The sequence below is a fragment of the Dipodomys spectabilis genome, unplaced genomic scaffold (genome assembly GCF_019054845.1).
Source record: "Dipodomys spectabilis isolate Male_0828 unplaced genomic scaffold, ASM1905484v1 ptg000108l, whole genome shotgun sequence".
NCBI lineage: Eukaryota > Metazoa > Chordata > Mammalia > Rodentia > Heteromyidae > Dipodomys > Dipodomys spectabilis.
Genome location: NW_024870785.1, coordinates 18,278,290 through 18,292,003, shown reverse-complemented (window position 1 = coordinate 18,292,003; position 13,714 = coordinate 18,278,290). Strand labels below are relative to the sequence as shown.

The following is a 13,714-nucleotide window of genomic DNA, read 5'->3' as shown; positions in this document are numbered from 1 at the left end:
CAGAAATGAATCACAGGATGGGGTCATGAAAATTGTGTTTTGAACGATCAAGGCTGGGATGGCTTGTTTATAAATAATTGGGTTGCTGATATCAACAGGGATGAGCCAGATTGTTAACTCTCCTCTCTGAGATTTAGGGATGAACGCCCTAGCAAGTAGTCTTTCTATTTCCTTCCCCTAAGTGAAATATTCTTTTTTTTTGGGGGGGGGGAGGCCTGAACTCTGGGCCTGGGCGCTGTCCCTCAGCTCTTTAGCTCAAGGCTAGTGCTCCACCACTTTGAGCCACAGCGCCACTTCCGGCTTTGCTCTTTTTGCTTATGTGGTGCTGAGTGAGGAATCGAACCCAGGGCCTCATGCATGCAAGGCAAGCGCTCTACCACTGAGCCACCTTCCCAGCCCCTAAGTGAAATATTCTTGTCTTGAAGCATGTCCACTAAACTTGGCCTTAATTCTATTTCCACTTCCTTCTCCCCATTTGTCCCGCACTACTATTCCTTTTCATCCCTCTGGGATCTTTTGGCAGAAGGAAGAAAGGAAGCCTCAAAGCTGGTGGCTCACTGTTGTAATCCTAGTTACTTAGGAGGCTGAGATCTGAGGATTGAGGTTCAAAGCCAGCCCTGGCAGGAAACCCCAATGAGATGATTGCTTCCAATGAACCACCAAAGAGCTGAAAGTGGAGGTGTGGCCCAAGTGGCAGAGCACCAGCCTTGAGTGTAAAAAGCTAAAGGACACCATCCAGGTCCCGAGTTCAAGCCGTGGTCCTCCCCCGCCCTCCCCGCTCCCCAGAAAAAGGGAGGTTGAGCTAATTGAACCGCAGGTCCATTTCTGCCTTTTAGTTGGTTCATTTGGCATTAAGAATCTCATGGCCTTGCTGCCCGGGGCTGGCTTTGAACCGCGATCCTCAGATCTCAGCCTTCTTGAGTAGCTAGGATTACAGGAGTGAACCTTGGAGCCTGGGAAGATTTGATGATGATTTGGGGGACAGTGCTCACTACAACGGTGCCAGGACAGATGAGGCCTGGCCTTTCTGGGGTATGGCAGGTGTGTGTCCACTGCAGTCCCTGCCCTGGGGAACTTTCCAGACCCATCCATGAGGTTGGTGGGGGGGGGGGGTGTGTGTGGGGGGTGTAGAGATAATCTGACCAAGGGAAGCCTGGAGCCCTGGGGGTGCCCGGCCTCTGTCAGACCCCATCCACCTCCCCCTACTCCACCACCCCACCCTGTGAGCCATCCGCAGGGGGTTTCCAGCAGGGGGCGCCCCAGAACCCCAAGCCGGGCGGGCCGGACTCGCCTCCAACCCGGGCCTGGGACGGGACCCGGCCGCTCCGCCCCCCTCGGCTCCCCGGCGGCGGCCGGGCTGGTCCGACCCGAAGCAGCGCAGGAAGCGGAGGCAGCGGCGGAGCGAGCGCCCAGCACCCGGGTGGCACCCCCCCACCCCACCCCGGCCGCACTCCAGTGCCCACCGCGCCCCGGTTTACCCCCCCCCCCCCCGCACCCCCTCCTCGGTGTCCCGCGCCGCCCGCCCGCCGTGAGTAACAAGCGCAGCTCTCTGCGGGGCTCGACGGGGCGGGACGGGGGGGGGGGGGCAGAGGAGTTTATGGCGGGGCTTTAGGGGGCCCCCAGCCTGCTGTAGTCTGGGGAGGCCCAGCTCTGCAGCAACCTTCGATGGGGAGAGGGTGGCTAGCCTGGGCTCGGCTGGGCAGAGAGGCCTGGTGAGCAGGGAGGAGATGGGGACCAGAGGCCTGGAGCCAGTGGGCAGGGGACAGAGACCATGCCTCACTGTCCCTGCCTCTCACAACTGTGTGTGTGTGTGTGTGTGTGTGTGTGTGTGTGTGTGTGTGAGACTCCGGGCTTGGATGCTGCCTCAGCTTCTTCCTTTGCTCAAGGCTGGCACTCTACCATTTGAACCACACCTCCACGTTTGGCTTTTTTTTTTTGCTGGTTAATTGGAGGTAAGAGTCTCACAGACCTTCTTGCCCAGGCTGGCTTTGAACCCTCAAGCCTCAGATCTCAGCCTCCTAAGTAGGTAGGATTACAGGCTTGAGCCACCTGGCTACTCACACCTCTTGATCTCCGCCCTACCCCGTCCCCCACCAGGGGTTTGGGGTACACGTGCAGTGGCCCAGTTAAGCCTCTTAGAGGACTAAGGGATGGGTGGGTAGATCTCCACTTAAGGGGTCTCCATTGGGGCGGAATTCGGGTGCTCTGGGGGCAGCTGGCTAGTCTGTGGCAAGCTGGGGTGAAGGGCTTTGTGTAAGGGCACTGCCGACAGTTGACCTGGTCCCTGGGCTGGGCATTGTGCATTCTCATAGCTTGCAAAGATCCAGCTAACCCTCACCCTAACTCCGCAAAGCGGAGATGAGTAGGCAGTGATATTAGGGGTATGCGGAGAAAGAGTGCATTAGGGTGGTAGCTGCCTCAGGCTGGTGGAGGGGACCCCCCCCTCCCAGTGCCTGTACTCTGAAACCCAGGGGAGCCCCCTAGGGGCTGCTGCTCTGCCTGCCCAGTTACAGCTGTATAGATGTTTCTAGGGGAGTCCTGTTGACAGAGAGGAGGGGGGGGGAGATGGCATTTTAGCTGTTTTAGTTAAAGCTAGATTTTCCAACCACTCCTTTCCCCAGATTTGTGTGTGTGTGTGTGTGTGTGTGTGTGTGTGTGTTGGTATTGGGGCTTGAACTCAGGGCCTGGGCACACTCCACTACTTGAGCCACAGCTCCACTTTCAGCTTTTTGGTAGTTAATTGGAGATAAGAATCCTCCCTGGCTGAATACCCATGGCTCATGCCTATAACCCTAGCTACTCAGGAGGCTGAGGATCATGGTTCAAAACCAGCCCAGGCAAGAAAGTCTGTGAGACATTTTTTTTTTTTTTTTTTGGTCAGTCATGGGGCTTGAACTCTGGGCCTGGGTGCCTCAGCTCTTCAGTTCAAGGCACTTGAGCCACAGCACTACTTCTGGCATTTTCTGTTTATGTGGTGCTGAGGAATCGAACCCCGGGCCTCATGCATGTGAGGCAAGCACTCTCCCAATGAGGCCACCCTCCCAGCCCTGTGAGACTCTTATCTCCAACTAACCACCAGAAAACCAGAAGTGGCTCTGTAATTCAAGTAGTAGAGTTCTAGTGTTGAGCTGAAGAGCTCAGGGACAGCGCTCAGGCTGAGTTAAAGCCCCACAGCCCACTGAAAAAATGAATCCTCCCTAGACTGGCTTTGAACTTCAGTCCTCACTCAGATCTCAGCCTTCTGCGTAGCTCAGATTATAGTCATGAGCTACTGGGCTCAGAGCCCTGGATGCATTTTTAGCACTTAAAATGGTCCCACTGACAATCCAGTGTTTCTTGGGAGGCTTGGGCAGGGGGGCAGGGGTGTGTGTTTTGGATAGATATCTACTGTCCTGCAGCCAGTTTTCTACTGGCAGGAATGAGACCTGAGGTGACACTCGATGCCTTCCTGTTTGTTAGATATGGGGGTGAACATGTGGGTCACCCAGAGGGCTGGATCTTTACCACAAAGATGGAGGTGTTGTTTTGTTTTTCGCATGTTAGTTTAAGCAGCCTGTGTGTGATACTTCCTCATGGTGTGTGTGTGTGTGTGTGTGTGTGTGTCTGTCTGTCTGTCCTAAACCACTGCCTGCTTTCCTCTGTGGTCCTCATTTCTCTCCCATGCACTGAGCTGGGAGGAGCTCAAAGAGTTAATTTTGCAGAGTGACCTGTGACTACCTTCAGGATGGCCTTGGCACAGAGGGTGACTAAGGCCAGAACCTTCCCCTATCTGGACCTCAGTTTCCTCCTTTTGTCCAATAAGTGGGTTAGAGCAGAGAGTGCTGGTTTCAAATGTTCGTTACCCAAAAACCCAGCCCATAGCATGGATGGATTGGAGCTTTCCCCCACTTCCTCTTATCCTATTGGCTTCTGAAGCAGAGTCTGAAAGCCCCTACATTGTGCGGTCTCTTTGTGTGTACTCCTGGTATTTGAGCTGTAGGCAGGAGTCCTATATTATATACCCATATTAAGAAACATTTCCAGGCTGGGCACCTGTGGTTCATGTCTGTAATCCTATCTACTCAGGAGGCTGAGATCTGGGGATTGTGGTTTAAAACCAGCCCAGTCAGGAAAGTCTGTGAGACTCTTATCTCCAGTTAACTAGCAAAAGCCAGAAGTGGAGCTGTGGCTTAAGTGGTTGAGTACTTGAGAAAAAAAACAAAAAACAAAAATTAAAGTACAGTGCCCAGGTCCTGAGTTCAAGTCCTAGGACTAGCACACACGTGTGCACATGCACGCATGCACACACACACGTACACAGAATAGAGCCCAAGCAGGGAGGAAGATGCATGCATGATGGATCTCGGATGCCAATAGACAGATGACCTCAAGGGAGACCTGGAAGCCAGGCCAGTTCTGCCCAAGAGTCTTCTGGGAAGGGAGGGAAGAGGTAGCCTTGGTTAATGGAGCTCTGGTTTGCAGAAGGCAATGATGGAGGAGAGAGATGTGTACATGCTGAGAGTTACACCAGCTCTAGCCACTTGATATTGTACTTGCCCCTTCATCCAGCTTGGTGGAAACAGTTTTTTGGAGGTTCACGGCACCTGGGTACAGTTGGCATTTGATTGGCAGGCAGAGAAAAAGCTGTCTATGCTGGCCCAAATGAGCTCTAGAGAATTTGCCAATTAATGACTTTTGGGAGATATTGGCATTGGCAGCTTGGTTTTGTCTTTGTGATTGGCAGACCTGTACCCTTGAGTCTTTCCCTGGGGTGCTGTCCAGGGTGGCTTGTAGCTGCCCTAGGATTAATTGAGGGGATCCGAGTCTCCTGTGGTAAAAGAATGAAGGTTCTTTGTGCTCAGAACTGTCCTGGGTTCCATTCTGGGCAGACAAGAGTTAGCTCTGATTGCTAGATGAGGAAACCAAGGCAGCGTTGAGCAGCAATGAGGTCACCCAGCTAGTTGTGGGCAAAGCTGGAAGCAGCACCTGAGGCTCTGGACTCCTGGTGTCTGTTGAAATTGGTCATACCCTCTCCGCCCATGTTCCCCTTGGGGTAATGATTGAGAACAATTACTAATCTGTTGAAACTCTGCATACGGTGACACACCCCTACAGGAGCTGAGGTCATGGTAATCCCTTGCCTTCCATGGCCTTTTCATCTTTTCCAAAACAATTTCATGATTAGGTATTGATTTCCCCCCCTAGCCTTAGTCCCCTTTCACAGATGAGCAAGTCAAGTCACTAACAGCTTACTTGAATTGATGCAAGCAAACTTGGACTTGAACTTGGAACTTTGACTTCAAAACTAGGGTACTGCTTGCTACTGGGGTTTGAACTCAGGGCTCAAGACTGAACCAAAACTCTACTTCTGGCTTTTTTTTTTTTTTGGTGGTGGTTGATTGGAGATAAGAGTTTTACATATTTGTCTTCCTAGGCTGGCTTTGAACAGTGATCCTCAGGTCTCAGACTCCTGAGTAGCTAGGATGACAGGTGTGAGCCACCAGCATCCGGCACTTGTGTTTTCCATTGCGATGACATAGCTGCTGCTTACGAGATCTGGAATTAATTGAACAGATAGTTAAAGTTCACCAAGGCTCTGTTTCTTGAGACCTCAGCAGACAGATCTGAAGACATAAAAAGGACTCAATTTCTGTCTCCTGAACAAATTAGAATGAGGATGACTCAAGAACTCAGCTATAGGGGCTGGGAAGGTGGCTCAGTGGTAGAGCGCTTGCCTTGCGTGCATGAGGCCCTGGGTTCGATTCCTCAGCACCACATAAGCAAAAAGAAAAAAGCCAGAAGTGGCGCTGTGGCTCAAGTGGTAGAGTGCTAGCCTTGAGCTGAAGAGCTGAGGGACAGCGCCCAGGCCCAGAGTTCAGGCCCCACGACCAGACCCAAAAAAAAAAAAAGAGCTCAGCTACAAGTGCAGCAAAGCTTGAGCAGAGTCTTGTAAAGACCAGGGCTACGGATTACTGTTCAATTCTTTGCTCCCTGGTGGGCAATATGCTATACCAGTCTCAAACTCTTGGGCTGGTACTAGTTGCATGGCTGCTCTCACCTCAAGTATTTTTTTCCCCTTCCATTTTAAGGTTGTATGGTCCAGGCCTCAATGAGGAGCCCAAACATGGAGCCGTTCAAACAGCAGAGAGTGGAAGACTTTTACGAAATCGGAGAGGAGCTGGGGAGGTGAGAATGGCAAAGAATGAAGAGATGAGGGGATGGGAGATGGGGACCAGTTGGACTTCCATTGGTCAATCGGTGTTGTAAAGCATGGGCTTGTCTTAATAAGTTTAGTGGGACGCTTTAAAAAACAAGCTCATGGTTTATTCACACTTGTGACTCTGCAAATTACCATCTCTCTGGAATGAGAGATGGACCAACAGAAGGGTTAGAATTACTGAAGTCTGTGTTTGTTTTTATTGCCAGCTGCATTCTTCTTCTTTCTTTTTCCTCCTCCTCCTCTTCCTTCTCCTCCTCCTCCTCCTCCTTCTTTCGGCTGTGGGACTTGAACTTGGGGCCTGGGTACTGTCCCTGAGCTCTTCAGCTCAAGCTAGTACTCTACCACTTTGAGCCACAGCACCACTTCCAGTGTGCTGTTGGTTCATTGGAGATAAGAGTCTCACAGACTTATGACCCAGGGCTGGCTTTGAACTTTGATCCTCAGATCAGAGCCTCCTGAGTAGTTAGGATTATAGGTATGAGCCACCAATGCTTGGTCTTATTTTTTATCTTACTTTTTTTTCTTCACCAAGCCCTCTCTCGGCTCTGTACAGAGACCTGACCTGTTGGTTTTCTTCTTAGAGTCCCTTCCTGGGATTCTCCTTGGGAGATGAAGTCATCTTTCTGAAAATGGATTTGCATTGAGTAACAGCCATGGGAACCTAGTCGTGAAGTTTCCTAGGATCTGAGTTTCTTGGTACTTTGTCAAGTTTCTTTACCCCACAAAGCAAAACTAAGCTAAATTCTGAAATCTAGTATTACGTGTGTGTGTGTGTGTGTGTGTGTGTGTGTGTGTGTGTTGGTACTGGGTTTGAACTCAAGGCCTGGGCACTGTCCCTTAGCTATTTTGCTCAAGGCTAGTACTCTATCTCTTGAGCTACACCACAGTTTCCAGCTTTTTAATGATTCATAGGAGATAAAATTCTCCCTGGCCAGGTGCCAGTGGCTCATGCTTGTAATCCTAGCTATTCAGGAGGCTGAGATGCGAGGATCGTGGTCCTGGGCAGGAAAGTCTGTGAGACTCTTATCTCCAGTTAATAACCAGAAAACTGGAAGTGGTGCTGTGGCTCAAAGTGGTAGGGCACTAGACTTGAGCACAAAGAGGCTCAGGGACAGTGTCCAAGCCTGAATTTAAAGCCCCATGACTGACCAAAAAAAAGAGACTCCCTGACTTTTCTGCCTGGGCTGACTTCAAATTGTGATAATCAGATCTCAGCCTCCTGAGTAGCTAAGGATTACAGATGTGCACCACTGGCACCTAGCTTGGAAGAAGTTACTTTTTTTTGTAGGAAATAAATTAGGGTGTTTCCAAAGTTCCTTTCTGGCCTTCCATTTCTAACAACAACTCATATTCATGGCATTTTTAAAGTGGTTACACGTTCATCTCAATGACTGATTCACAATGTAGGAAATCGGAATTACCTTTACTTTTCTTTCCAGACAAGAAAACGGGTTCTGAGTTTCAGCAAGTTGCTCTGTGGTGCTAAGGCAGCAAGTGACAAAGGCAAGGTTCTGGCCAGTCCAGTTGCAGGCGCACACTAGTCCATTTGCCCCCTGTCCTGCTCTTGCTTGTGAGTACAGCACTTGTCTACTGAAATGTGCTCAAAAGCACTCAGCCTTACCTGTCCAAGCATCCAGAAGTGTGAAACCAGGCAGTTTTGGAGGTGTCCTTTGTATCTAGTACGCGAACAGAGGGGGCGTTCTCCTTTTCTAGAACTCTTGGGTTGGAAGTTAATGCTTTGTTTTTTCTTTATTTGAAGAGAGAATAGAACATGGTAGGGGTGTCAGATTCAGGGGTGTTGCCATCATCTTCTTCTTACTCCTTCTCTGCCTCCCCCTCCTCCTCCTCTTCCACTCCTCTTCCTGCTCCTCTTTTTTTCTCCTTCCTTTCTTCTCCTTGCCACCTCCTCCTCCTTCTCCTTCCTCTTCTTTCTTAGGCTTGAACTCAGGGCACTGTCCTTGAGCTTTTTTTTTTTTCCTCAAGGCTAGTGCTTTATCATTTGTGCCACTGCTCCACTTCCGGCTTTTTGGTGGTTCATTGGAGACAAGAGTCTGATAGACTTTTGTGCTCAGGCTGGCCTTGAGCTGTGATCCTCAGATCTCAGCTTCCTGAGTAGCTAGCATTACCGGTATATGACGACCAGTGAATGGCTGGTATTCTTAGCCTGCTGGTTAGATGGCTAGGGGAGCTAGTAACTGCAGGTCTCAGAGAGGATACTTCAGTCTTTTTGTTGTTGTTGTTGTTGGTCATGGGGCTTGAACTCTGGGCCTGGGCGCTGTCCCTCAGCTCTTCAGCTCAAGGAGAGCACTCTACCACTTGAGCCACAGCGCCACTTAAAGTTTTCTGGTGGTTTATTGGAGATAAGAGTCTCACGGACTTTCCTGCTCCGGCTGACTTTGAACCATCATCCTCAGATCTCAGCCTCCTGAATAGCTAGGATTACAGGTGTGAGCCATTGGCACTGGCTCCCTTTGTCTTCTATTGAGACTGGTTGTCACTGATGACTTGGGAGTGTGCTGGAGCTGAGAGCCAAAGGCTAAGGGTGCTGCACCTCCATCAGCCTTTGAATGGTAACCCAGCTTCTCCACCACAAACTCTGCTGCCCCTGCCCCTGGGAAGTGGCATCCTCTGTAGCAGATCTTGGCAGACCCTGTCAGTGGTACCTTGGTGGCTCTGCCTTGCCACGTCCTGGGTGTAGGATCTGTGCTTGGTGCCATGTGCACCAAGACAAGCAAGACACAGACGTCTCTGTCTGAGCTCTAGCCGGGCAGCAGAGACAGCTGCATGCATGATACAGGAGCAGAGCTGGGCTGGGCTTGGGTTTGGAGCTGGGACTGGCAAACTGAGAGGTTGGCTGGAGCAGAAGCTCTGGAGAAGGAAAGAGAGGCAGTTTCATGGGAGAATCCATACCTCCTCTACTCTGTAAATTAAGGACATGAACTAAGGGGATATCATCTAGACCATGAGTTCAAGCCCCAGTACAGGGGCATGACACACACACACACACACACACACACACACACACACACACACACACACACACACACACACACACACACACACACACACACTGTCTGAGGCCTGGGGGCTTTGGATATGCTAGTTATATTTGGCTATGCTAAGATTTGTAAGGTGAGCTGAAATACCATTGGAGGTCCTCTCTTCCAGATCCATCTTTTGAGAGTTGGGGAGACTGAGATTCAAACTGTGGAAAAGTCTTGTCATGGACATAGAAACAGGCTGGAATTAGAGCTGTTTTCAGGCAACTACTCAACAATTAATTGCCTTCCTTCGTTCCTTCCACCTATGCTACCCCCAGCCACTCAATTTCTGGAAGTGACAATCCTGTGTTTTCTCTTCCTTGTCTTCATTCAGCATACTCAGGACCTACTATGTGCCAGGTACAGCCTAGGGCAATGGTAAACAGATACTTCTCTTCACTTGAAGTCTGTGATCTAGTGGTGGAGAAAATCACTAAACACATGAGCAGAGCGGATGAATCATCCTCAGGTGTGTGAAAGGCCGGGGGAAGGATTTAGGGTGAAGGACAGGATGCTCCAAGAGAGGATCATGGGAGATGTAGTTTATGAACTTAACTGGTGAAGGGGACTCTTCTGGCCCCTGGTTCTTAGTGGTGAGCCCCTATTTGGCTATGCTCACTTTTGAGTTCTACCTTCTTGGGATGCTGGAGGTTGTGTGTTTTTGTGGGGACTACTTGGAGGGTGATGGGGGACAAGTTTGAGCATCTCGCAAGAGGGTAGATCAGGGGAATATTGGAGCAGGGCTCATAGAGAGAAACCCAGTTCAGTGGCTTATTTTACCTATTGACTCAGGCCTGTGGCTTGTCCGCAGTCACAGCAAGAGCTGGTGATCTGACTTCTAATTTGGGACTCAACCACCACCCTATAAAGATCTACAAAACACAGATTCATTTTCCATTCACTTGAGTGTCCCTAGGGAACGGAAGAGAATATAGACTAGCCTCTTCTGTTTGACTCTGGAGGTAGCATAGCAGAGTGCAAGGTAGCAGGGGTAGTATTTGTGAAGGAGTGACAATTCCCAGGAGCACAGTGCTAGCACCAGGTCCAAGTGACAGTCAGTGAGCTTCAGATAGTTGAGTATACACCTGAGTATGTGAAGCAATTTAAGATAACTAGCATATAACGATCAGTGATTTCTTTATTTGTATTTTTTTTTTTTTGGTTGGTCGTGGGGCCAGAACTCTGGGCCTGGGTGCTGTCCGTCAGCTCTTCAGCTCAAGGCTAGCGCTCTACCACTTGAGCTACAGCGCCACTTCCAGCTTTTTTTTTCTGCTTATGTGGTGCTGAGGAATTGAACCCAGGGCCTCATGCATGCAAGGCAAGCGCTCTACCACTGAGCCACCTTCCCAGCCCTATGATCAGTGATTTCTTGTTTCCTATTCATCAATTATTTTCCTCTATTTTGATTTCCCTTACTTATATTAATATAAAGTCATAAAATATATAGTATTAAAATATACTATATAGTATATAACTATACTATATACTATAACATATATACTATAAATATACTAAATAGCTTATAAATATACTATATAGTATTAAAATCTACATAAAATATAAAGTATATTAACACAAGGCCATAAAATGTTACTGTGAAACAAACATTTGAATCACTGTCTCCCCTATTTTGTTGATGAGAAAAGTAAGGATCAGAGAGAGGAGGTAATTTGTGCAAGGATGCAGAGCAAGTAGAATTCAAACACAAAACATCTCAACTGTACTGAGCTGGTTTAAAAAAACAGATAAAAACTTACTTAACATTGGGTATGGTGGAGAATGCCTATAGGCTCAGCTACTCTGAGAGGTCATCAAAGCAAGAAAATCTCTTGAACCCAAGAATTTGGGATTAGCTTGGGCAAACACAAGGAGACCTCAGCTGCTAAGGAATGAAGATAGCTTAAGCCAATTTAAAGACTAGCACAAGCCAGGCACTGGTGGCTCACGCCTGTAATCCTAGCAACTCAGGAGGCTGAGATGTGAGGATCTAGGTTCAAAGCCAGCAAAGGCAGGAAAGTCCATGAGACTCTTATCTCCAATGAACCACCAGAACTGGGAGTGGCGCTGTGGCTTAAATGGTAGAGCTCTTGCCTTGAGTTGAAGAGCTGAGGGACAGTGCCCACGCCCAGAGTTCAAGCCCCATGACTTACAAAAAAAAAAAAAAAAAAGACTAGCACAGAAGTGGAGCTGTGGCTCGTGTGGTAGAGTATTAGCCTTGAGGAAAAAAACACTAAGCACCTTGGCTCTGAGTACCAGCACACACACACACACACACACACACACACACACAGGACCAGCAGCATTAGCTCAACAGCTATTGTTTTGTTTTTATTAATATTATTATTATTAAGTAGTTGTACAAAGGGGTTACAATTTCATAAGTCAGGTAATAGGTACAATGATTCTTGGTCAATGTCACCCCGTACATAGTTTTCACCCATTTTCTCCCTCCTCCCCTCCCCCCCCCCCCCCCCCCCCCCGCCCATCCCCATCCTGTCCCTACCCTCAAGTTACATAGTTCATTTTTTGTGTAATATACATGGAACGTAACGACTGCATTTGCTTTCCCTTCCTCCCTCCTTTTAAAAGCTCTCCGCTTTGCCCACCCTCCAAAACCATGTCTCCACTTCCTGGTATTCATTTTGATGGGCAGTACATTCGTTGTTCAGAGGAATTACGTTTCTCGATTCTTCCTCTAAGTATACCCTCCCTTAGTCAGTTTGGTTATGTGTAAAGGTATTGAGCCCTGAATGTTATTGTGCCTATTTTCAAGAGTATTTTCATTTTTGTTGGTCCTGGTGTGGGGCTTGAACTCAGGGCCTGGGTGCTATCCCTTAGCTTTTTTTTTTTTTTGCTCAGGAGTAGCATTCTACCACTTGAGCTGCAGCTCCACTTCCAGCTTTTTGTTAATTGGAGACAGAGTCTCATGGATTAGTCTGCCTAGGCTAGCTTTGAACCCCAAGAAAAAAAGTTGTGTTATAGCCAAGAAGCCAGGCAGGAAATTCCATTCTGTGGGACCCAGCGTATCTCAGAGACAGTTTAAAAAAATAAAAGCCAGAAACTTCTCAGGATGGAGCTTTATCCTTTACCTCATTCTGGGCTTTTTGAGGTTCTCAGTCTCGTGAGTGCTGGCATTTCCTGCTGCTGGAAATGTGTTAGCAATCTCCTGTCCTCTGACAGTCTGAACTGTGTCCTACCCATCCTTCCGGAACAACACGAGCCTGATCTCATTCCCATTTGACAGATGAGGAAACAAGGCCCAGAGAAGCCAAATAACACAAAATATACTAAAATCCATCTTTTAGATCCTTCAGCTATCACCAATCCTGGTAGAGGCTGGGACTCAGGGTGATGAGGGTTGATATGGTTCAAATTCTGGTGTCTAGGCTACAGAGTTTTATCTGTCAGGGAGAGGAAAGGCCAATCAGATATAGCTGCTCTCTACATACACCCAGAGCAAGGCCACACCAGGCCACACAATTCTATTGGTGAGATTCCATTCTACAGTCATTTCTTTCTTAAATTTTATTTTTGCTAGTACTGGGACTTAAACTCAGGAACTGTGCACTGTCCCTGAGCTTTTTTGCTCAAGACTGGCATTCTACCATTTGAGCCACAGCTCCACTTCTGGCTCTTTGGTGGTTAATTGGAAATAAGAGTCTAATGACTTTTCTGACCAGGCTGGCTTTGAACAATGATCCTCAGATCTCAGCTCCATGAGTAGTTAGGATGGCAGTTGTGAGCCACTGTGGGCCTTTTGGTCATGTAAGTGTGGCCCAGTTTACTGTGGGGAGTGGCCAGAAAAAGGGGAGGTGGGTGAGGGGAGCCAGCAGCAGCCCCTCAACTTTGAGGAGCAAGGTAAAGGTACTTCCATCCATTTTGGTCCTATTAACACCACAGCAGGCCTAGCAGACCTTCCATGCCCTTGACCTATAGAAGAAAACAAAGGATGGTCTTCCTGAATGATGGAGGGCTTTGTGAGCCAGACTAACGCAAAAGGGCACCAGAGTTAGGTGCCAGTGGCTCATGTCTGTAATCCTAGCTACTCAGGGAACTGAGATCTGAGGATTCCAGTTCAAAGCCAGCTGGTGCAGGACATATCCACGGGACTCTTGTCTTCAATTAAGCACCAACAAAGCTAGAAGTGAAGCCGTGGCTTGGGTGGTAGAGTGCTAGCCTTGAGTGACAAATGCTAAAGGACAGTGCCCAGGCTCTGAGGTCAACCCTCAGCATTGCACGTGTGTGTGTGCATGCGCACATGTGTGCGCATATGCGTGCATGTACCCACACACACACACTAAAGCAAAGGAAATAGACACATGGTCTGGATCTCATGCTTGTGGAGGGATCCCCAGAACGTACCAGCTCAAAGGAGGAAGCCTTCACTCCGAACAGTTCCTCTGTCTAGTCTGATCTAGTTGCTGTGTAGCAGGTGCTAGGACTGAGGAGCAGAGCCCTGGGGAGAGCACAGAGG

The 13,714-nt window shown here is 48.8% G+C and overlaps 1 protein-coding gene across 1 annotated transcript in view; it reads left to right on the top strand.

Annotated features, from left to right (window-relative positions):
* Positions 1 to 1,508: 1,508 nt before the first annotated feature.
* Dapk2 (death associated protein kinase 2) overlaps positions 1,509 to 13,714 on the top strand; it is a 110,205-nt gene continuing 97,999 nt past the window's right edge. The window contains exons 1-2 of the mRNA XM_042687998.1: positions 1,509 to 1,528; positions 6,069 to 6,165. Coding sequence (XP_042543932.1) covers positions 6,074 to 6,165 — 92 coding nt within the window. The 5' untranslated portion in view covers positions 1,509 to 1,528; positions 6,069 to 6,073. The remainder of the gene's footprint in view (positions 1,529 to 6,068; positions 6,166 to 13,714) is intronic.